At 59.2% G+C, this 23740-nt stretch overlaps 1 protein-coding gene across 5 annotated transcripts in view; it reads right to left on the bottom strand.

Annotated features, from left to right (window-relative positions):
• The window catches only part of Ano1 (anoctamin 1), a 72690-nt gene that overhangs the window by 27906 nt on the left and 21044 nt on the right, over positions 1 to 23740 (bottom strand). For 3 of the 5 annotated variants that reach the window (XM_070009663.1, XM_070009664.1, XM_070009667.1), the window contains 9 exons: positions 23349 to 23500; positions 21907 to 21961; positions 19393 to 19444; positions 17204 to 17269; positions 16700 to 16755; positions 12748 to 12789; positions 9232 to 9296; positions 7692 to 7826; positions 4621 to 4781 (listed from right to left, as the gene is read on the bottom strand). In XM_070009663.1, the coding sequence (XP_069865764.1) occupies positions 4621 to 4781; positions 7692 to 7826; positions 9232 to 9296; positions 12748 to 12789; positions 16700 to 16755; positions 17204 to 17269; positions 19393 to 19444; positions 21907 to 21961; positions 23349 to 23500 (784 nt within the window). The remainder of the gene's footprint in view (positions 1 to 4620; positions 4782 to 7691; positions 7827 to 9231; positions 9297 to 12747; positions 12790 to 16699; positions 16756 to 17203; positions 17270 to 19392; positions 19445 to 21906; positions 21962 to 23348; positions 23501 to 23740) is intronic. The other 2 variants (XM_070009665.1, XM_070009666.1) reach the window with 1 other exon arrangement.

Raw genomic sequence — 23740 nt, 5'->3', positions numbered from 1 at the left:
CAACACAGTGGAGGGGAAGTTTTGCACACTAACCATCTTCCGAGGAAACACTCAGAAATTCAAACAGCTCCATGGGAGGTGGTGTGTGTGTGTGTGTGTGTATGTGTGTGTGTGTGTGTATGTACTGATTAACAGTGAGCAAATGTGAACTGGGGTGTGGCTCAAGTGGTGGAACACCAGTCTTCAGTGAAAAAGTTCCTGGATGGTGCCCAGGCCCTGAGTTCAAGCCCCAGAACCGTGCACACGTGTGCACATGCACAGGGGTGTGAATGGGGACACACACATGCACGCACACACACAGGAGCGTGAATGAGGACACTGAAGGTCAGGGACCAGGCGCCCTGTCCAGGTTAATTCCAGGGCCCACACTTAAGCACTGGACCGGATTTTCCTTCAGTGAACAATTGGACTCTTGATTCTAAGTCCTATGATCAGAGCCCTAGCACATGTTAGCAAGCAGAAGGAACAGGAACAGAGAGGTTAGGTGATTCGCCTGAGGTATCAGAGCTTGGCAGCCGGGACCAATCCCAGGCGTTTGTGTGCTGGCCATCGCTCACTGTCCTATCCCAGATGTCCGGAGCCACAGCCAGGTGGCCACGGCGAGACGCACACACACACCAACTTGTATCTCGCTCAACGGTGCTGAAAACATAGAGACATTTCCTATAAAATAGGAATTTTCTGTCTTTTCTTCTAAAGAGCCACCAGTACAGGCACCAGGAGGCTGGGGCAGAGCCTTGGTCAAACTGGTCAGATTTCCTCCACTGGAACATGGAGGCCACCCTGCTGCGCCCCACCCCGCCGCTGCGCCCCACCCCGCTGTTGCGCCCCACACCACCGAAGCGCCCCACGCCACCGAAGCACCCCACGCCGCCACACCCCACCCCGCGCCCCACCCTCCACGGGGGTGGGGCCCAGCACACCCTCCTGTAGCCCCACCCTGGAGACTGGCCACGCTTCCCCACACAACAGGGGGCGGGTGACGCGCGCAGCCCAGGCACCTCCGGGGCTGGCACACGTCGGAGTCCCCTTCACTAGGGACCTAAGGGCCAGGGACACAGGGGTCACCACGCCAAGATCAGACCGGTCAGGAGGGGATGGATCCACTAAGCTGCCCAAGAGGGCAAGGGATCCGGAGAGGTGGGAGGCGGGGACGGGGTACGCAGCACAAACCCAGGGGGCTAGGGAGCCCGGCCAGGGCAGGCGGGGCTGCGCCACCTGGGCCTGTGGTGGTGACGCGTCTGGCCAGCCTCAGTCTCCCCGCTTGTCTGATGGGCTATCGGTGGAGCCCGTGACACGGTCCACAGCGGCTCTGTGCGGGGCCTCCGCAGTGTCCACCAGCCGCAGGCTGGGCGGTGCCCACAGTGGCTGGGGAAGCTTCGCTTAGGAGACCAAGGCTGGGGAAGGCGGGGTGAGGGCTCCGAGGGCCCAGTGTGTGTGGGGGGGGTGGGGGAGTTGGAGGGGGGGTGGGGGCCCCTCGGGGGCTGGTGACGTTGGCCAGTGAAGGAGCGACAGCCACCAGCACACAGAGCTGTCTCTCGCTGGCTCTGATGTAGGGGACAATAAGCAGGACTGTCTGGGGCCGGCGCAGGGCCTTTACCTAAGCAGAGACTTTGACCTCGCAGGTCCTGAACTGAGAAGGAAATGTGTGTCATCTAAGGCACCGGTGACGGCGCCAGCAGCTGAAGACCGGTGATGCCGTCTATTGCATCTGCTCCGGGTGGCAGAGCCCCCCACCCAGGGGACAGGGGACACGGCCACTCCCAGCAAGGACCGGGCTGGGGAACAGAACAGAGCGGCTCCCCCACTCCCTCTGGGGACTGGGGATTCTCACCCCATCCTGGGGCCACGGAGCCTTCCAGCGTCACCTGTCCCTACCTAAGCACCCCGTGGTCCAGTCCTGACCTGCCTCTGGCCTTTTAATCCTGCAATCACACCCGGCTTCCCTCCTCCCGCCCCGCCCCGCCCCGCCCCAGGCAGCTGCCAATCAAAACTGCAGGCTCGGAGGGGTGGCCTTTCCATCCCAGGCTGACATTTCATCTTTGGCAACGGAGGGACTGAAATCAAATCACCTCCTTTGTTCTCTGTGGAACTGACAAGCAGTTCAAACCCATGATTAGGCTGTAATTTCAGAAAATTGATCTCAGCAAATAGCTAAATGGGGCTCCGAGGCGCTCGGAGTGACGTCTTTCACAGACTTCCACGTGTCAGCCGCGGTGGGCAGGGGCGGACAAAGGCTGCGGCCCTGCAGATGACGGGGGGGGGGGGGGACTGCCATTCTGGGGGCCTCAGAGCCCCTATCCCGCAGGCAGGCAGGATGGAGTGCGGGGGCGGGGAGGGCAGGAAATGGAGATGGGATGGAAGGAGAAACTCCAGGGAGAAGAGACCCCTCCCGGGCACGAGCCGGTAATTGAAGGAGAGACTGAAGAACGGTGCGGAAGGCCTCTGCTAATTGCTCTTGACAGGCTGAAAGAGCCGGGGGAGGGGGAGGGTGTGCGCGCGCGCGTGTGCGCGAGTGTGTGCATGCACGTATGCAGAGGTGCCCACAGCCCAGGCACAGCCTCCCGCCCCGGGAAGCGTCCGGCATCTTCCTTTCCTTCCCTCTGGAAAATGGGAGATGCGCGGTGTGAAACTGCTCGAGGGTCTGCCTGACCCTCTCCCGCGGTGGGAAGGGACTGGGGCTCATGGCATACTGGCCCTTACTTACTGGTCCCCAGAGTTGGGACCACAGGTCCTCATGGCTGGGTTTAGGGTCCAAGGCTATACCCTGGAAGGTGTTTGGATGGGAATGTGGGAGCAGGGCACTCACTTGGTCCTTAGACCCACGCTAGGCTTTGGGTCTGTGATCCATCTGTTAGCTGTGGGACCCTGGCCAAGTCACTTAACCTCTCTGTGCTTCAGTGCCCCATTAGAGAAAATACCTCTAACTACCTGCAACCAGCAGAGCTTGCTTGTTCAGGATACAGGTTCTGGTCTCAGAAGGGAGGGCAACTCGGTTCGGTTCTCTTCCCTTCCGTCAACACTGTGCACAAAGACAGGCACAGGTGCTCACACCTGTAATCTGAGCTACTTGGGAGGCTAAGATCTGAAGATCACAGTTCAATGCCAGCCCGGTAGGAAAGCCTACAAGACTCTGATCTCCAGTTAACCACCAAAAAGCAAGAAGTGGAGCCGTGGCTCAAGTGGGAGAGCACTAGCCTTGAGCAGAAAAGCTCAGGGACTGTGCCCAGGCCCTGAGTTCAAGCCCCAGGACCCAGCTGGGGTATGGCCCAGTGGCAGAACATTTGCCTAGCATGCAGGAAGCCCTGGGTTCAGGAAAACGAATAAAGGGCCCGCCCTGGTCAGCGGGGGGTGCGGCACGTCCCGTCCTTTAGCCAAACCTGCCGCTAACTCTGAGTTGGAGCCACCAGCCCGGGGCTCTGGCGCACCTTCACCCACCCTTCTCCTCCGCCTGGGACCACCAGGGAAGCGGCACAGCCCCGCATGGCTGGCGTGGCCATGGGCAGCTCTGTCTTCAGAGTCCGTGGGTCCCGAGACCAGCTCCGTGGGTGTCCAGCCCACTTCTGTCTGCATCCACCCACGAGCAGGGTGGTGCAGAGAGCAGATGGGTCCTGCACTGGGATCGGCCCACGGCAGAGACCAGGAGAGCCTCCCCGGAGCCTGCACCGGCTCCCCGGAGCCCGCACCCACTCCCGGACCCCGCACCCACTCCCCAGACCCCGCACCTGCTCCCGGGACCCTGCACCTGCTCCCCGGACCCCGCACCTGCTCCCCGGACCCCACACCCGCTCCCCGGACCCCACACCCACTTCCCGGACCCTGCACCCACTCCCCGGACCCCGCACCTGCTCCCGGGACCCTGCACCTGCTCCCCGGACCCCGCACCTGCTCCCCGGACCCCGCACCCGCTCCCCGACCCCACACCCACTCCCCGGACCCTGCACCAGCTCCCCGGAGCCCTGCACCCACTACCCGGCCTGCTCCCGCTGTGGCCGCTCTGCCATGAATGCCACAGCCAACTCAAAGTGCCACACCTCTTTCAGGAAGCCCCCCAGGCTCCCAGGGGCCTGACTATCTCCATGTGGAGGCGAGGATGGGCTCGTTGAGCGGGGAGAGGGATCCCCAACCCCAGGGCCCCCGACAGGAAAGCCTGTCCTGTTTACTGACCAAAGTCATCCCAACAAAGCCAGAATCAGGGACTTGTGGGCCGGGGAGGGGAGCTCCCTGGGGGGGGCCGGGGCTTGGTGGCCCGGCCTGACTGTGTGGCTGGAATCGTGGCTTTCATTCACACTGTGGCAGCTGCTCAGAGCTGGGGGACTCCAGGGAATGCATGTCTCCTCTCTGATGCTCAGAGCCCTCACCCTAAGGACAAGGGGGCCTGCAGAGGCGCCCTGCGGATCTCATGAGAGACAGCGCCCCCGGCCTGGTCCGGGGGGGCCCACCTACCCTGCCTGGGATGGAAGGGAAGAGGCTGCGGGAGGCCTGGCCGGGGGCTCCTGGAGCGGAGCGCCCTCCTGGCTTTCCCCCAGGCTCACCGCCAGCTGGGAACATCCCTGTGCCCCTCTGCCCTCCTTGTGGATGGACGGACAGCACGGGGCCCACATGGCAGGCCCCGCTTACCCCAGAGGGCCATGAAGACGGAGAAGAAGACGGTGGCGGGGTTGTCGAAGAGGTGGCTGGCACGGGCGGTGGCGCAGGCCGAGCTCATCTTCCAGTAGCTGCAGGTCCTGTCGCACAGCGGGCACATGGTGATGTTGTGTCTCTGGTCGCACATCTCCATGCTGCAACGCAAGGGCACATTCGAGTCCCCGGGCGCTGGCACACAGCCCAGCCTGGGCCGTGGCTGGGGCAGGGAGGGGGACCCAATGGACCCCAGGAGGCACACCAGCCCGCCACGCCCGGCCCTCTGTCCCCTGGGAGCAGCTCGTGGGCATGTGACAAACACTGTCTGTCATCTGACCCTGAGTGGGGCAGGGCCCTGGGCTCTGTTTAAGGCCCAGCTGTCACTGCACTGCCAGAATTCCGTGTGTGTGTGTGTGTGTGTGTGTGTGTGTGTGTGTGTGTGTGCCTGTGTGTGTGTGTGTGCCTGTGTGTGTGTGCCTGTGTGTGTGCCTGTGTGTGGCCTGGGCGCTGTCCCTCAGCTCTTCAGCTCAAGGCTAGCGCTCTACCACTTGAGCCACAGCGCCACTTCTGGTTTGCTGATGGTTTATTGGAGATAAGAGTCTCATAGGTACTTTTCTTCCCAGTCTGCCTTTGAACTGAGATCTTTAGATCGCAGCCTCCTGAGTAGCTGGGATTACTCAAGGCTAGCCCTCTCCCATTTGAGCCACAGCACCACTTCCAGCTTTTTCTGAGTAGTTTACTGGAGACAAGAGTCTCACAGACTTTCCTGCCCCAGCTGGCTTGGAACCGAGATAATGAGAGCTCCTTGCTGGGCGCGTCTGTTATCCCAGACACACGGGAGGTCGATGTAGGACCATGGTCCAAAGCTAACCTGGACAAAAATATAAGGCCCTGCCTGAAAAATAACTAAAGCCAAAAAAGGAGGCTCAACTTTGCGGTGCCTGCCGTGAGTTCAAACTCCATTACTGTCTCCCGAATGTCAGAGAAAATCCACCAGCTCAAGCTCTTCTGCACAGACCAGGCCAGGCCCAGAGCCCAGAGCTACAGGAGACGCATCTCCAGGGCTGGGAAGATGGCTCAGTGGTAGAGCGCTTGCCTTGCATGCCTGAGGCCCTGGGTTCGATTCCTCAGCACCACATAAGCAAAAAGAAAAAAGCCGGAAGTGGCGCTGTGGCTCAAGTGGTAGAGCGCTCACCTTGAGCTGAAGAGCTGAGGGACAGCACCCAGGCCCAGAGTTCAGCCCCACGACCGGACCAAAAAAAAAAAAAAAAAAAGGAGACGCATCTCCACAGGGTGCTGGGACCCCTGTGGGAGAAGCGCGGGGCTCGGCCCTGGAACTCTCTCCTGCTCATGCTGACAAATCCCATGCTCACAGCCTTCCTTGGGTGTGCTGGAGTGCACTGCTGAACCTATGCTGGGCTTGGACCAGCACCAAGGACATCTGGGTTCCAATCCCACCTTCACAGATGGGGAGGGGAGCCCAGAGAGGGAAACGACTGGCCTGAAGCCACGCAGCACACTGGGAATGGACCCTGGTCTCTCTGCAATGCACCTGCATGCAGTGGCCCTCCTGGGGGTCTCTCCTGAGACCCCGCGGACCTGGGCTGCGTTCTTGTTCTTGCTCTATTGTCCTACCCTGTGACCCTGGCCCGGTCCTCCAACTTCAGATTCAGTTCTTCTTTCTGGAAAAGGCCCTTCCGGCCACAGCTGGCCCTGAACTCTCTCCTTCCTGTGACCTTAGACCAGATCTTGACCTATAAATAAACTCCAGGCTGCTGTGCTGGTCCCAGAGGCTCGGTGGCTGGAGTGGGGGGGTGGGGGCGAGGTTTTGTTTTCTTTAAATTTGTGGATACACATAGACCAACGCACGGCCTCCCCCACTGGCCCGCGCAGCTGGTGTGGCGCGGGCAGCGGCCATGGGCTCTGAGGGGCCTCTCCTGCCTGGCTCTTCTTTGGAGCGTGTGTGTGCCAATCACCTTGGCACTGGGGACCACTGGTGAGGATGAGGGTGGGTGGGTGTAAGGCCGCGGCCCCAACCCTGCAGTGGGAGAGCATGGGTATGCGTGCCGGTGTGTGCGTGTGTGTGTGCACGTGTGTGCGTGTAGGAGGAGGGAAGGGAGGACACACGGGTGTAGGGATGGAAGAGCCGTCTGCAGGAATGCGCCTTCAAGTGAGGCTGGGCTGCCACTGGGGTGTCGTGGGGGTCCCGAGACCCTGACGCCTCCCCCTAGTTCTGACATAACCCAGGAACAGCTCCGGGGGGGCCCCGCCACGGCTGCCACGGGCTCCCTGGGTCCCCAAACACCGCCATTCCCATGAGGGCCCCACAGGCCTGGGACATGACGGGGACAGGAGCAGAGCCCGGGGAAGGGGAGCGAGGGGAGCCCCCCCCACCTTGGCCTGTCCCTGCCCGGAATGTTTCATTGCTTCCACCAGACAAGAAGGCCAGGGCACGCCTTGTCACAGCATGATCAAAGTGGAAAGAACAGCAGACAATAAAAGCCTTCCCCGCATAGAATGGCCCCGTGTTTACTTTATAATCCTTCCCTCAACAATAAAACTCCAACCCACAGCACGGTTCTGCCCCGGATGGCTACCCGCCCTGCGCAGACAGACTTCTCTTTGTGTCTGGTGGTCCTGGAGGCTGTGCCCCGCCACTGTGCCCGCCACGCCCCCAGCCCCTTCTGCTTTAGTTTTCAGACAGATTCTCCCCTTTCCCCAGGACTGGCATCTGACCACAATCCTGCTACTCAGGGCTCCCGGGCGCCCGGATTGCAGGCAGGCAAGATCATAACGAGCATTTTTGTGGAGATGGGGTCTTGATGGCTCTTCTTCCCCTGGGCTAGCCTCCAACCACCACCACCACTCTGGGGGGCAGGGGGGACGTGACCCACCACGCTTGGCCTGCATGCAGATGGCTGCCCTTTGCAGTGCCGGCCCTTCACCCAGCAGCACATGGCGGGGGCGGGGGGGGAGTTCTAGGGCCCGGGCATGCGGAAAGGAGGTGGCGGGAGGGCCTGGGTTCTAGTGGCTTCTGCCAGCAGCGAGCGGAGGAGGGGCGCGCCTACCTGGGGATGTTCTCTTCCATGGTGGCGCACCCGTATAGGAAGACGATGATGCCCACAAGGGAGGCGGGGATCAGCATCTGTGTGTAGGCCCCCAGCCAGGCAAAGTACAGGCCGATCTTCTCCCCGAAGTACTTCCTGCGTGGAGACCAAGGCAAGCTTACTCCCACCCCAGACCTGGGGCCGGGGAGGGGGGGGGAAGGGAACAGATGCGGACGGCCTGCCAGCCCCTCCCCCGCAAGGGTCCACGCGAATGGCCGCCACGTCTCTCCCACGTGACAGAGTGGGCTCTGGGACCCCCGGTGGTCTCTCATCCTCCCTTTCTCTTTTTCTCCTCCCTCTGGAGGTAGCTTGCTATAAACAAGCATTCTACCACTTGAACCATATCCTGTCCTTTTTGCTTTAGTTTTTGTTTGAGGTGGGGAAGATCTCCTGCTTTTCCTCATGGCTGGCCTGGACCCATGGCGCCATAGCAAGGAAGATTACAGATGTATGCCACCACACCCAGCCTGTTGGTTGAGATGGTGTCTCGCTATTTTCTGGCCCCCTACTGACCTTGGACCATGGTCACTTTGATCCCCGTTTCCTGATTAGCTGGGATTTCAGGCAGGAATAATCCATACCTGCTCATTTCTCTCTTTTTAAGATAATGATAATGATAATAATACTTTTTTTTTTTGCCAGTCAAAGTGCTTGAACTCAGGGCTCTTGAACTCTGTTCAGTGCTTGAACTCTGGGTGCTCTCCATGAGCTCTTTTAAGCTCAAGGCTAGTACTCTACCGCATTGAGCCACAGCTCCACTTCAGTTATTCTGGTAGCTAATTGAAGATGAGACTCACAGACTTTCCTTCCTGGGCTGGCTTTAAACCACAATCCTCAGATCTCAGCCTCCTGAGTAGCTAGGATGACAGGTGTGAGCCACCGGCACCAGGCTATAAAATTCTTTTTGAGATACAGTCTTTCTATGTCGCCCTGGCTAGCCTGAAACTTTTACAATTCCTGCTTCGGCCTCGTAGGTGCTGGGATTACAGGCTTGCATCGCCTTACCTAGCTTGCTTCTCTTCCCCTGAGGACCCACACGGCCCCTGAGGACCCACACGGCCTTTCCCCGGCCCCCCCTTCCATGTGAACATGGAATGACCGTGGGTGGGGGTAGACCAGGGCCCGGGGGCCCACGGCTCCTCCTCCCAAGCACTGTGACGTGAGTGTCCTCCAACAGGCCCCAGCCCGCAGCCCCACAGGACGCACAGACCAAGCTGCTGCCTCAGAAATTCCTACACACTGAGCCCCCCTCCACTCCCCCTGCACACCAGCAGGTGGCCCTGTAGCCACTGGCCAGGCCAGGCAGCGTGGCCCTGGGGACAGGGGAGGGGTCAGGACGATCTGCTTTCCTCCCCTCCCCTGCCCAGGAGGAAGGCCGGGACTCCCCCACACGCCATGTCCAAACAGCGTCTTAAGCAGCTGAGTGTTCACAGCGACTTTGCAGGACCATTCCACTTCCGCCCAGGGCCCTGCTCCCACAGGCCGGCGTGGGCCCGCTTACCTGACCAGGTCGATGGGCTGGTACTTGTAGAAGACTCGGTAGCTCGCCCATTCCTCATACAGGAGCTGGGGAGAGAGAGCGAGGAGTGTGGTGTGCTGGGGCTGCTCCCACTCTCCCTCACGGAGCTCCGGGAGCCTCAGCCCACCTTCAAACCATTCATTCATTCAACAAACACTGACAGAGTCAGCCATGTGCTAGCCAGAGTCCACATTTCACGGTAGGGATGCGAATGAGAGATGAGCTTCTGGCAGCTCTTTGTGGCTTGTGAGGATTTAGATATTTTGGCCATGCTAGTCAGATGCAACTTTTTTTCTTCAGTGCTGGGGCTAGAACCCAGGCTCTACCACTAGGCTATCCCACCAGCCAAGCCATTTCTTTTTTGTCAGTCATGGGGCTTGAACTCTGGGCCTGAACACTGTCCCTCAGCCCTTCAGCTCAAGGTGAGTGCTCTATCACTTGAGCCACTGTACTACGTCCGGTTTTGTGAGTGGTGTATTGGAGATAAGAGTCTCTCGGACTTTCCTGCCCAGGCTGGCTTCCAAACCATTTCTTTATGAAAGGAATAAAGCCACCAGGGGCTTGAGTAGAGAAATATCAATGGCAAAAAAAAAAAAAAAAAAAAAAAACTTAAAAAGTTTCATGGAATGCAAAGATGGTTTGAGGTTTGTCTCTGGAGATGGGCTGTTTGGTTCACTTCCTTCATGAATGGAACCACCCAGGGCAGGGGGTGATGGTTTGGGGGGATGGAAGCTGAAGTGCATGGGATGGGTGTTGTGGGGAGGGGCAGGCATAGTGGGATCGACCATTACCACAGCCCCACACGGGAGGTGCACCAACAACCTGCACTCACGCACACAGGCTCTGGGTGGACTCCAGCAGTGACCCTCCTGATACCCACATCCCTGTTTGCTCTGGCCATGGGCCTCGTTAACCCTTTCTTAGAGCCTGAAACCTCTATTTTATTGTAACATCCATTCTGAGAGTTAATAACCAATTAAGACTACAATAAAAGAACCTGTTTGCCAACTGGTTTGTGGCTATCAAGCAAAATCAGTCATGCCTGGCAAATGAATGCCAATGAAATTGACGTGATTTGTGAATTTGTTCTTTAATAGACTCTGACAGTGTGGAAAGACACAATGTGGTCTGTGTTTCTGTAGCTCCTTTAGGATGGAACCAACAGGCCAGGACCTTGCCCTTGGCAAGGTCCTGTGAGGCGGCCTGGGTCACGCCTCTGGTCAGTGGTATTTGGCTTGCTACCCGAGCTATCCAGGATGCTTCCCACACAGACCAACGAGGTGCAGGGCCGACGGGCAAAGGCTCCCTCACGGGGATCTTATTTTTGCACATGCCAATATTGGGGCTTGAACTTGGGACCTTGCATTCACCCTTGAGCTTTTTTGCTCAAGGTTGGTACTCTACCACTTGAGCCACTTCCAGTGGTTTTTTGGGTAGTTAACTGGAGACAAGACTCTGACAGACTTTTCTGCCTAGGCTGGCTTCAAACTGCAGTCCTCAGATCTCAGCCTCCTGGGTAGCCGGGATTATAGAGGTGCACCACTGGCATCTGGCGTGAGGGGGTCTCTTAAGATCTGAGGTGGGTTGGAGGCCCTGCCTCGAAACCAGGGCGCCAGCCCAGAGGGCTCCTGGCTTTCCGGGTCCCCTTCTGTTGCTCAGGAGAGCAGAGGCGCTCCGTTCTCACGTCGTTACCACACGCCTCTTTGGAACAGGGAACTCCGAAGAGCAGGCTATGTCTTTGTGAGCTTCAAGAGCTGAGCTGTGGAAACTGAGGTTTGGCCGTGGTCAGCCCCGAGAATCATCCTTTCTGTAGCTCTTACGTTGGGTAAGGGGCACACACAGCACATGGCCCCAGGACCCGGCTCTGGGAAGAACACTGGCCAGGTTGGCTGCAGCCTCGTGGTGGCTGGGGAAGGACGGGGCAGGGATCTCCCCGCCCCCCACACGGCGGAGAGGGGCCCTGCCCTTCCTCCCACCGCCATCCCCCCACCTAACTGGCATCATTCTCCAGCTACCCCTGGGCAAAGCCCTGTGCTCCTTGCTGGGACATAAACCACACAAGGGGCAGCTCGTTCAGGTGCAGGGAGAAGCGTGCGGAGGGCCTGGGGAGGGACGCCGGGCCTGGCCGCAGCGTGGCCTGCCAGCATTTCTTGAACAAGTAACCAAGGCAGCAGCCCTTGCATGCAGGAGGCCCTGGGCCAAGCAGACCCGGTTTTAGGAAGACAGTCGCCCCTGGAGGCTCAGGAGGCCGAGATCTAAAGATCTCAGTTCGAAGCCAGCTTGAGCAGGAAAGTCTGTGAGACTCTTACTTATCCCTTGGTGAACCACCAAGAAGCCTGAAGTGGAGTTGTGGCTCAAGTGGCAGAGCGCTAGCCTGGGCAAAAATGCTCAGAGACAGTACCCAAGCTCTGAGTTCAAGCCCCAGGACTGGGACACAAAAGGAGGTGGGGACTGGCTGGTGTGACTGGGGCTCTGGAGAGCGGGGTTGGGGCGGAGGGACTGGGATCTGAGGACAAAATCCAGCCACAAGGGGGTGGCAGGTCACTGTGGAGGAAACCGGACCTCAGCCAAGAGGCAGGGGCCAGAGGTCTGGCCTCCAAGGCTGGAGGAGGCCTGGCAGCCCGTGGAGGGGACGGGCGCACTCGGCAGGGTTGGATGGCGAGTCCCATGGGTCTCAGGCGGATGCCAGATGTTACACTAAAAATACCCAAATATGTAATTTTTTTGTGCTAGACCAGATAGCATCTTCACTGGATTCCTGGCTGGGCAAGTTTTATCAAGTACCAAAGGCTGCAAAACAAGCACGGGGCTGGAGGGCGCGGGCCGGGAGGGCATTCCACCCCCAGAGCTTCTCAGGCCGGGATTCTGGGGATTCCGGGACAAGGCCGCCATTGTGAGTGCCCTGGGGGCGGGGCCAGGCAGGGGCGGGGCCAGTGGGCCCACAGAAGGCCGTGGGCCTGGGTTCCGTGGTGGGCAGAAAGGAGGAGGTGGGACGTGGGCATGTGGGATGGATGCTGGCAAAGCAAGAGCACAGGGCAGAGGGAGGCGGTGGTCAGGTGGTACGGTTTCCCTGAGGGCCTGGGAAGGAGAGGGGTTGTGGGGTGGGGCCTGAGCTCTGGACAAGGAGGATAGCGGCAACTAGGCACCAAAGAATTATGGGGTACTTCCCAAGAGTGTTGTGTGGAACACCAGCCCCATAACTTCTCTATCGAGAAGGGTTCTGTGGCAGGTATATTTGAGAAACACTGCAACACACACACGCACACACACGCACACACACGCACGCACACACACACACACACACACGCACACACACACACGCACACACACACACACACACACCCCGGTTCCCCGGTGCTTGCAGGAGCCATGGCTGTCCCTGCTGCTGGTCACCATGGCACCCGAGATCATTCACCCAGGAGCGGTGCAAGATTAGGCCAAGCACCTTCCAAGATGGCGGCAGCCAGGCCAGAGCGTCTCTGCTGGGCACCAACTTACTTTTCTGTCGTTGAACTCCACGCTGTCTCCCTCATAGTCGCCCTGCGGAGGACGAGGAGGAGGAGAGTCACACAGGGCCGCTCGAGGTCACCACGTGCCCAGGAGAAAGTCCCGAGGCCCTCGTGGGTCCCAGGATGGAACTTCACACAGAGCAGGACTGCACAGGCCCCCCCCCCCGCCCCCCGCGTGCTTCCATGGCCTTCCAGCCCTCACCGCCCTCGATGCCCCACACCGGGACCAAGATGCCACAGCCTTGAACCAAAGTACACGTGCCTGGGTGAGCCCCATGCGCCCCACTTTACCAACGGAATGCTTGGGAGGCAGAGATCAGAGGATGGTGGTTTGAGGCTATCACAGGCAGAGAGTTGTTCATGAGACCCCATCTCAACCAATGGCCGGGAGTGGTGACACACGCCTGCCATCCCAGCTATGGGAGAGCGGAGGGCCTGGGCTCGGGGGCCCCCCTCTCTCAGCCCCAGGGACACAGCAAAGCACAGGAGGAGGATCGCAGCCCAGGCTGGACTGGGTATAAGCAAGCCCCTGCTTCCACGATAACCAAGGCAGAAAAGGGGCTGGAGGTGTGGCTCACGTGGCACAGGGCCCCAAGGCTAATGAGCCATCCTACCAAACAAGCCAAAAAGATGCAAATGCGAAAGCTCAGAGACATAGCCAGACATTTGTCAGGACTTACAGCTAAGTGTGATCAGCTCTAGAGCTTTAAATTCAGAGGGGAAGGGAAAGTTCTAGAAACAGAGAGTGAGTCCAACATGTCAACCACTGACATGAATCACTAAGGGAGGGGGAGGGAGAGGCACGGCCCTGCTGTTTAAACCTGGCTGGCTCAGGGCCTCTTGGCGAATGCCTGGTGTCCCCTCCGGTCACCAGGCAGCCTCCCTGACTCCCAAACACCCCCCGTCACGCAGGAGGGACCTGCCAGGTGCCTGCCTTGCCCAGCACAACACAGCTGCCTTGCTTCCTCCCAGCTCCAGGGGACCCCCCCCCCCGACTCCCGACCTGACCCGGCTCTCCCAGTGTTACCCAGCACTTCCTTCCATCAACGATTCCGGAGCGACTCGCCTAGAGCAGAGGTCTGCCCGGCGTGCCCTTGGGCGGGCAGGTGCCAGGCAGGAAGGAAGCCAGGAAACTCCAGAGTGGCCAACATAAATGTCAGCGCCCTTTCTGTCTACCCGCCGCCCTGTCATTACAGGCGACCTCCTCCACCGGGCACCGCAGCCTGAGGTTCTGACTCAGCCGCTGGCTGGTGATGCCAACGGCACCCTGCCTTGGAGATCCTTAATGAATGAATGAATGGTGAGTGAACGAATGAAACAAGGAGTGTGTGTGTGTGGGGGGACTATGTCACAGGCCACCCCTAGGAGCTGTGGCACCGTTTAATCGGGAGGAAGTCAGCTGTGGAAAAACCTTAAAGCAAGAGCTGGACACCAGTGGCCACACTGTCATTCTAGCTCCTTAGAAGGCAGGACCTTGGGAGGACCACAGTTCAAGGCTAGCGTGGGCAGAAAAGTTCCCAAGATCCTTTTTCAACTGCGAGGGGAGCATGGCGGTACCCACCTGTCAGCATAGCTGCGATCAACCTAAGAGAGGCCGAATGCGGTGCAGGCACGTACCTGGACAGGATGTGAGACCCTGACTCAAAAATCACCAGCACAGGCCGGGCGCTGGTGGCTCACACCTGTAATCCTAGCTACTCAGGAGGCTGAGATCTGAGGATCGCGGTTCAAAGCCAGCCCGGGCAGGAGAGACCGTGAGACTCCTATCTCAAATAAACCACCAGAAAACCGGAAGCGGCGCTGTAGCTCAAGTGGTAGAGCGCTCGCCTTGAGCTGAAGAGCTGAGGGACAGCGCCCAGGCCCAGAGTTCAAGCCCCACGACCGACAAAAAAAAAAAAAAAAAAAAAAAATCACCAGCACAAAGAGGGCTGGAGGCATGGCTCAACAGTATAATACCTGCTTTTGCAAACATGAGGTCCTGAGTTCAAACTCTAGTACTGAAAATGAAAATGACAATCCCCACCCAGCATGCAGCGAAAAGCCGTCCAAAGCCAGCTCTGACCCCCTTGGGTCACATTCTCTGCTGAAGGGCCTGGGGCACACACGGCTCACTCCATTCCCTGAAGATGCCATCAGCCAGAGGCTCTGGGCTCTGCCCTTGGTCCAGTACCACCAGACAGGCAGCCTGAGCTCCCCAAACCTTGCATTCCCCATCTTCTAACACCTGGCTGCGTATGGTGAGTGAGGGACATGAGAGACAGACACTCAACCGCTGGCCTGGTGGACAGGGGTCCGGAACCAGTCTAAGTAAGCTGTGGATAGACAGGGGTGGTGAAGACCAGAAAGAGGGAAGGAAGAGGCAGTGGTACCATCAGAGACACAGAGCAGAATGCAACTAGGAAGGGCTTTTGTCCCAGACCCGTGTGTGATCTCAGCCAAGTTGCTGAACCTCTCTGCTCCCTGTGTCTGTAGCCGATCAATGAGATGGAGCTCCTGCTCACAGTGCTCTTCGCACAGTGGCTCTGCAACTCTTCTCCCCTTTCTAGTGTGAGTCTCAAAAGGGCTGACTGGAAACAGAGAAGGCCCTGCCACATTTTGGCTCCTGTACCCCAACTTCTTGCTGGCGTTGCCCGCTGGACAGTGGAACAGGGCACCCGTGTGGCTGGAGTCTGCTGCTCCGAGGTCTTGGGTGGCTGCATCTCGGAAGCCCAGGAGCAGCCTGGGAGCAGGGCTGCGCCCAGGACCAGAGCTCTGCGGATAGAGCCCAGAGAGCAGAGAGAGCCGAGAGCCCTGGAGACTTTCACGAGGGGACAGCTCCCTCCCCAGGCGACCCACCTCAGACCTAACCAATACAGGCCACGTTTGCTGAGCACCTACCAAGGGCTGAGTGCCCGGCATTCATGAGCGGACATGCCTGACACAGAGCGCCAGGGAGTGGCGCCTCTGTGGGACAAGGGGCACCAGAAGTCCAGCAAGAGGGGGGTGAGGAAGCGTGTGTGTGTGTGTGTGTGCGTGCGCGTGTGCGCACGTGTGCTGGAGAGGAACAGCTTGTGCAAAGGCACCGTGCAGAGGCTGGGCCAGTGCACCCTAAGTCCCTGACCTGTAGTGCAGAGGAGGCTGCGGCTGGGGAGCCCAGCGCCCCCCATCCTCCGGGCGCACCCCTGCTTTGCTCTGATCCCGGCTTCCTCACAGCCCTCTGCTCACTGCGACCCTGCCATTAGATGGGGCAAGGAATTCCTGTGAGCCCACACATGGGGGGACACGGAGATTTGTGCAGAACAAGGGGCTCACTGCGCAAAGCCAACAGGGGTGCGTGGCCGGGACTGGACTCTGGACCCCATTTCCAGGCCTGTCTTTTTTATTTTCCCTCCCATTTCTTCCTGCTCCTGGGCTCCTAGTCTGTGCACGAGTGCACACTTGGAAAGTTCTAGATCCTCTGTCCAGAGTTCCCACAGGGCTCAGGTCCCACAGCCTGATCCCAGTGCCCTGCGGAGCTCCAGCCTTCCTGTCTCCACAGACAAGAAGAAGACAATCCAGCCTCTCTCCCCACCCAAAGGAGCCGTGGCTCCTCTACTTGCCAGAGGTCTGGAGACAGGCAGGAAGCTGGCCACTTTCTCCGCAGAAACAGATACACAAATAGCCCATGGCTGCCAGGGCCCGGTGGGGAGCCCCGGCCAGGGAAAGCATTGTGTGGACCAGCTGGCTACTAGGCACAGCATCGGCATAAACCATCTGTCTTGGTGGGGCTATTTTGCCAGCAGAGACAGCCCTGCGTGTGACTTCTCGGGCCCGGCATGGGCGGACAGGGGAGGCCTGTGTGCAGTTGACATTTACGGAGAAGCCAAGCAGGAAGCTGGTGACCGCAGGATAATGGGCGCTCCTGGGGGGGGGGGGGTGGCCGGTGGGGATTTGGGGAATGGAATAATGCAGAGATTGCTTACATCGTGCAGCGGGTATGCAGCCGAGTACACCCCATTGGCCAGCAGGCTCGTGATACCTTCAAAAACAGCGAGAGATGATGGGTTAGACGCAGTTCCTCCTACACGGGCGGGACACACTGCGGTCAGGGGGCGGCCCCAATCACGGGGACTTTGCTCGAAGCCAAATGCACCTGGCTGCCCAGAGCCCGGCCACCTTTCAATCCGTTAGAGATGATACAACATGCTTGATTGGCAGGGCTAAGAAGACACAGAGGAGACCCCCGGAGGGGGGGAGGCTCTGGTTCGGAGGCCGGAGGCACGGTCACCCCCAGACCTCCCGATTCACCAGCGACCCCCACCTGCCTGCCGGCAAGCCTGCAGATTGGAAAGGTGGATTTGAAGTGGTTAGAAAAGCTGAATCATGAGAAAATGGATGGATGGGAAAATTGATGGCGTCAGAGGACGCACATACAATTTGGAATTAGCTTGAAGCTGGTTGGAGAAGTGGAAGAGGCCCCAACTTACCATACTTCCCACACTTCCGCCTTTTAGTTAGAAGGGCAGAATCCTTCTTTCTTCCCTCTCCTTGCCCTGTTCATACATCGGCTATTAGTTAAATTGGAAGGGCCTCGAAGGATCAAAGCTACGTTGGGGTGGGGGTTGGGCAGTTCTGGTGGCAAGTGAGGCTCTCGTGGTGTTCCTGTGCTCTGGGGGTGGTGGAAGGTGCTGGGTCCTGGTTTGCTGGCTTGAGGCCGGCACTGGTGAATTATGCAAATGATTACCCAGGCACCTGCTGATGGGTGTGGATGCTATGCCCGGCCCCGGAGACGGTACTGGGGGAACAGAGCCAGAGCCAGGGCTCAGCATGCTGAAAATGATCTTGGGAATCTCATTGGACTCGAACACGTGGGGGTTGGGCAGGCACCACGGGGGGGGGCGGGGGGGACTCCTGTGAATTCCTGCTGCTCACATTCCCCCAATCTAGCCAAAGCCATGATGCCAGAGGGAAAAATACCCCCTGGGAACCTCTTAAAAGTGGCTCATCACCCCTACTGGTGGCCAAGAACAGAACACTGAGGAGTAAAGACCAGAGAAGGCAGGACCAGGCGGTTGAAGAATCCAGCCGCAGGGCCTTGGCCGTGTCTGGCAGTCCTGGCCTTCTCTCTCTTCATCATCCTGCTCTAATGTCCCCTGGTCAAGAGGCCTTTCCTGACAAGGCTCCTTAATGTCCTGAGCCACAGCTCCTCTCGTCCCACAGGTATAAGCCAGTTCTGGTTTCTCCATCCATTTAGTATTTATTTCTGTCCTTTAGAATAGAAGGGAGGGAGTCCTGAACCCTGGGGCAGAGCGCGGAGGTGGGCAGGAAGCGTTTCTGACTGCAAGGATACTGCATGGACCTGGAGGAGGGCTGAGTTCTCACATGAGGCAGGGGTAGAAGAGAAAGCACCCTGACCTCTGTCTTCCGTCCCCCATAGTCAGGGAGCCCCAGTCTCGGTCCTCCGTCCCCAGGGGCAGGGAGCCAGCCTTGCCAGGACATTTGTGGACAGCCCCCATCCCAGGGATGAGGCAGAATGGGGTGTCGGCTCTGGCCCAGCAGACCTTACCTTGTCCCTGCAGACCTAAACACAAACCCCGACTCCACCTGAGCCAGCCTCCCTCTCTCCTCTGGAGGCCTCGCATGGCTGTTCTGGGTTTAAAGCCCAGCCCGGCTTTACCTCCTCCAGGAGCAGACCTGCTGTTCTGCACGTTCTCCTGTCTGAGGGCCCAGCTCCTCTTGGTCCCTGGATTAGGGACCCTCGCTTGCACAGACACAGCACAGGAGCTCAGATGCAGGCATGCCCTGGGCCACGCTGGCCAGGCACAGGTGGCCTGCCCCCATCCTACAGCCTCCTCTGCCCCCAGGCCCCGCACTGACCCTGCTCCTCCTCCTCCTCCAGCTGTTTCATTTCCTGCAGAGTTCTCCCTCCAGAACCCATCTGCTGCACTCTGGCTCTTCCCAGGTCTGCCCTGTCCCCTGTGTTCACAGCCTGGTCCTTGCAGAGATGTCCACGTGACAGAGGCCTCACTCCAGGAAGAGGGGAGGCAAAGACAAGTAGGAGAGGCACCGGCTGGGCTCGGTGATCTGAGTCTCAGCCGTGGGCAGAGGGCCCTGACTGGGAGTAGTCCCCTCCCCGGGCTTCTAGGGGATTCTGGAAAACCAAGTTGGGATGGCACCATCATAGCCTGTGAACTGGGCGTCTGCCGGGCAGAGGCTGGCCCGGGCATCCTTGCGTTGAGCAAACCTGGCGGAGACTGCCCGGTGCTGGGCTTGGTATTCGGTGCCACATGTGGCTTGGCTGGCTGGCACACCCAATGGCTTGGCCAGACCATCAGACGTATCCCCCGAGGGACCGCTCCCTCGGTCCTGCCCCGGCCGGGGGGGACACAGCCTCGGCCTGTTTCCTGGCTGCAAACACCCTCGGCGGACCCTGCCCACGTGCGCGATCAAGCAGGGTGATGGCTGCTTTTGGGCTCCAAGAGTCAGGCCGTAAATCTGCCAGTGGTCCTGGAGCACCTCCCTTCCGCTGCCCAGCCCTCCCTCTGAACCCGTTACACAGGCCTAAATCAAAACCTTCATACAACCCCCAGCTGCTGCCCACCTCCCACCGAGCCGATTCGGAGGCCAGATTACCACTGCAACCGTGGCTGATCTCAACGCCCAAAAATGTCCTTACCCATGCTGTACTTGGCTTTTGTACACGTTGTTCTCTTCAAGATCTCATAGACCTGTGGTGGAGAGATGGAAGGGGGGTGGGCAGTGACCCAGGCTGCCCACAATGCAATGTGCCTGCTGGCCAGACAGGGCCAGGGAGGCCGGTGGTCTCTCAGGACGGGTCCTGGGCTCAGGACCAGCAGGGTCAGAAGTCTGTGCTCCCAGCTAAGTGAGGGGGCCTAAAGACTGGCTGTGCCACACAGAGGGGACAGGGGCCCCCCTAAACCGAGCAGGGGGCTGGCCACGGGCTGTGGGGGTTTGAGTGGTGTAGCCCACCCAGGAGCCCCCCGTGGTCTGTGGGCCTGTGGGTCTGTCAGTCTTGGGGGACTTGGTGCATTTCTATCTCTAGCCCCATGCCTCAGTTTCCCCCATCTGTAAGATAGGATTGGAGCAAGCATTCCTGGCCTGGAGAGGCTCTCCTGCGGGGCCTTCCATTGCTTCCATTCACTCTGGCAAGGCCAGCTTCCCTCCGGCAGCCCAGGCCTGCCATACAGCCCTAGCCTTTTATGTCCTTGTTAGCTGCCAGGGACCCCAGCCCCTCCCCCTGCCGGGCCCTGCCACTCAGCACAGGATCTTTATGCCCTGGTTGTTCCTCAGACCTACACTCTCCAGGGAAACTCAACACACAAACCCAGGAGGCAACTTCCCCCTCCCCTCCCCTCCCTCCACCGCACACACAAGGAATAAACCGCTCACCCAGGTGCTCTCAGTGGATCCAAATCTGGCCCAAACCGTAACCATCTCCCTCCCCCCGCCCCACCTTCACTCACCACCGTGGAGCCCCACTGCATCCCCCAACAGCTGGCCTTCCTGACCACATCCAAAGCCTTGCTCCACAGCCTCTTGTGGCTCCCTACTACCTAGACTCACCTGCAAAGAGCCCAGCCCAGCACGCCGGGTACCCATTCCTGCCTGCTTGGTACCTGGGCTTCCCCAGGCCCACGCCTGGGGTCACACTACCTTTAGAATGGCCTGACCCCGGCCACTGCTGGGTTTCAAAGACCACCAGGCCTGGCGAACAAAGGGCAAAGACGTCACTGATCCGAGCCTGCGTGTGGGTGGCTTTCAGACTGGCCACCCCAGGTCCCTGGAGCCAGTGCCCCTCACTTCCTGGGGGGTAAGCGGAGCCAGGCTGGGTTGCTCAGGTGACACCCTCCCTAGGGAAGGCGCCTCTGTGTGACTCGGAGACAAGTCTGTGCCCTGGAGAACACAGCCTACCTGGATTTCACAGCAGATACCCCCTCATCCCCCCCAAAATGTTCCCAGAGCATCTGAGCCTTGTGAGTTCACAAATGTGTGTCTACCCCATGCTTCTGGGGGCGTTCTCATGACCCCCAAAATGTACAAAACTAGGAGTGCACAACATATTAAAACGCATGGACACGTATTAAGATGTGGTTCAGTTACGCGCTGGCCATTCCAGTCCTCCCCGCCCCCACCCCAGCCTGTAGCAGCCTCCTAGGAAGGACCCTGTGAGGCGAGGCCGCTGGGCGGCTCCCCGGGGCTCCAGCCCCACCGGCTGGGGGCTGGTCTTTTAGATATTATTATCACCAGGTCTAACTGCTGAACTTAACCAATAACACAGCTAACAACCAGGCCGCACAGGGACTAGGCATCTACCTGGGCCGCGTGACCACACAGAGGCTCACCCCACCCTGTGGACATCAAGTCAGACTTGTGCTCGTTCCCACAGGTTCAGGGACCCCTGTGGTCACAAGGCTGGAGTGGGCAGAGGGCAGATGGACCCGCCCGTCCGGCAGAGCCCAGCAGTCCTGCGGCTGGCGGCCTTCCAGCAGAGAGAAGTTATCTGCACCGGGCCAATCATCGGCCTCCTCTCAGCCCTGGGTGGCTGCCCGGCCGGGCTGGCAGGAGGAGGGAATGAAAGCTGGGCACGGCTGCCAGGAGAATGTCATGTTTAGCTAGAAATTGGGTCCTGCTCCATGCACAGTCCCGGCTTGGCTGGTGGACAAGTTGGCGGCCAGTGGATAAACATCAGCCAGTACCTTGAATAGGGCAGAGTGGCCTGGTCAGACTGCAAAGCCGGCTGGCTCATTTGGCAAAGGCCTACAATGATATCCTAACCCTGGGCTGCCTGCCTCTGCCTGACTGCTCAGAAACGCCAGGCGAGAGATCTGCCAGCCCGGAGCCAGGAGCACAGGGGCTCCCGAGATGTGTGGGACCTCCGAGGATGGGGCTCGAGGGGGGCAGGCTGCAGTGATTCTGCCTGGAGGCTTCCTTTCCCCAATTTCCTATTACCTTTGTTCTTTCTCATGCCCCTCCCCGGAGCCCAGCGTCAGCCGGGCCAGCCTGTCCCCTGGGCCACACTCGGCCCTCCCATTTCATTATTCTAATTATCTCTGTCACAGGCAATTAGAGCCGGCCTCCACCCCCGAGGAATTTCACCGAAATGAAATGATCATGGGGTCTCCCGGGATCCCTGCTGAGGAGACAATCACGCCAGGCAGCAGGTACTCACTATGGTGCTCCGGGTTTTGCTGTCGAAAAAGGAGTCTTTGTCGGCCAAGTCAAAGCTGCGGAGACAGGAAGGAGATGAGGCCGCTCAGTAGGGGCAGAGACCTGGGGCTCCAGACCCTGCGAAATCGCCCTGTCCCCCTGGGGGTGACAACAAACTGGAGCAGTGTGCCTCAGTCTCTAGGCCTATGAACCCCGCTGCACAGCCTGCCCCGAGAGACGCCAGTCCCCACGGGGGAAGGGACCCCAGAGGCAGGCCCGGTCAGCCCCTCCCTGGAGACCTGCACCTGCTCTGAGGACACCCTCAGTGGCCAGATCTATTTCTTAAATTAAAAAAGGAAAGAAAAAGAAAAGAGATCTTTCAATGGTTGCACAAAGGGGTTTCAAGTCAACGTATCCATTTCGGGGTGCACTGCCTCCTGATCAGCGGTATTCCTTGCCCGGGTCCCCCCAACTTCTCCACAGGCAGTGGGTAGACCCCACTTGGTGCCCTGGGGACCAGCTCACACCATTCTAGCATAACACGGTGCTAGTTTAGAAAACAACCACCCTGGAGCAGCCATGTTGGTGTGGGGATGTGGGGATGGGGAGGGAGCCCTCACAAGTCCTGTCAGCGCCTCCCAAGGAAAGGGCGAGGTTTGGGACGCCTCCCCGGGCCCCCAAGTGCCTCAGGCCTGGGGATTTGCAGGGCAGAAGTCTAAGCTCTGGGCTCACCATCCCCACGGTACGCCCCGGCCCTTTGTGCCCACCTCTGCCCGGTGAGGCCCCATGACCCAGGCAGATGCGCCTTGGGAGCAGGGAGAATGGAAGGTTCCCAAATAGGCTGGGCACTGCCAGGCAACCAGCTGCTGCTGCAGGCCCCTGGGCCCTCCGGGCTCCTGTGGGGAGCCGCTGGCTGGGGAGTGCTCAGGGTGCTGTCTGGTGATTAGCCGGGTGAGGAGGCGCAGCTGGTTGGGGAGGCCCAGCTCTCCACCCTGGGGGCCTGGGCTCCTGGAGTTCTTGGCTGCCACTGAGCTGGACAGGCCCCTGTGCGCCTCCATTTCCCCACAAGCAGGGCCTTAAATCCGTTTCCTCAGCCTCCTCGGAGCTCAACAACTACACAGCTCTTGCAAGAGCTGCAGTCCACCCCATTCCTTTTGTTATTGTTTGGTTTGGTGTGGGTTTTGTGCTAGTACTGGGGCTCGAACTCAAGATCGCCCACTGTCCCTTGCTCAAGGCTGGTACTCTACCGCTTGAGCCACAGCTCCACTTCCGAAATTTTGGTGGCTAATTGGAGATAAAAGTCTGGCTTTGAATGGCTACCCTCAGATCTCAGCCTTCCAAGCAGCTGGGATTACAGGTATGAGTCACAAGGCCCAGCTTCCCCTCCTTTGGAAGGGATGGAGAATCCGCCTGTGTTTCTCCTGTGGAGCGTGAAGTCTGTAAGGGGCAGGGAGGGCCACTCACAGGGGCTGCTTCTCCCGGGAGAAGGGGTAGGACAGCCTCTTGGTGGTCTGAGGCCGGTGCTCAGGCACTCTGGGCTGGATAGGATCTGTGATCTTCTGCAGCACGGAGCTGAGGGTCTTCAGAAGGCCACGGGTCTCGCTGATGTGATACATCTGTGGGTGGCATGGGGGGAGAGGGGTGTGCGTCACTCTGCTAGCCCAGCATGGCTGGCCTCCCCCCCCTCCCTGCATTTCAGGAGATCCTCCCCCAGAGCTCAATAACACATTCTAGAAAACATTCCCGAACTTTGCTTTTTGTTTCTAAAGGTTTCCAAGCGCTTCCAGTGACTTAGCTGCAGCCAGCCCATTCCTCCACTTATAAGCAAGCTCAGCGGCCCCATCAAACTGCTTCTT

Source organism: Dipodomys merriami, unplaced genomic scaffold, assembly GCF_024711535.1.
Source record: "Dipodomys merriami isolate MVZ:Mamm:240054 unplaced genomic scaffold, mDipMer1.0.p SCAF_78, whole genome shotgun sequence".
Taxonomy (NCBI): domain Eukaryota; kingdom Metazoa; phylum Chordata; class Mammalia; order Rodentia; family Heteromyidae; genus Dipodomys; species Dipodomys merriami.
This window is presented reverse-complemented; position numbering and strand designations above follow the sequence as displayed.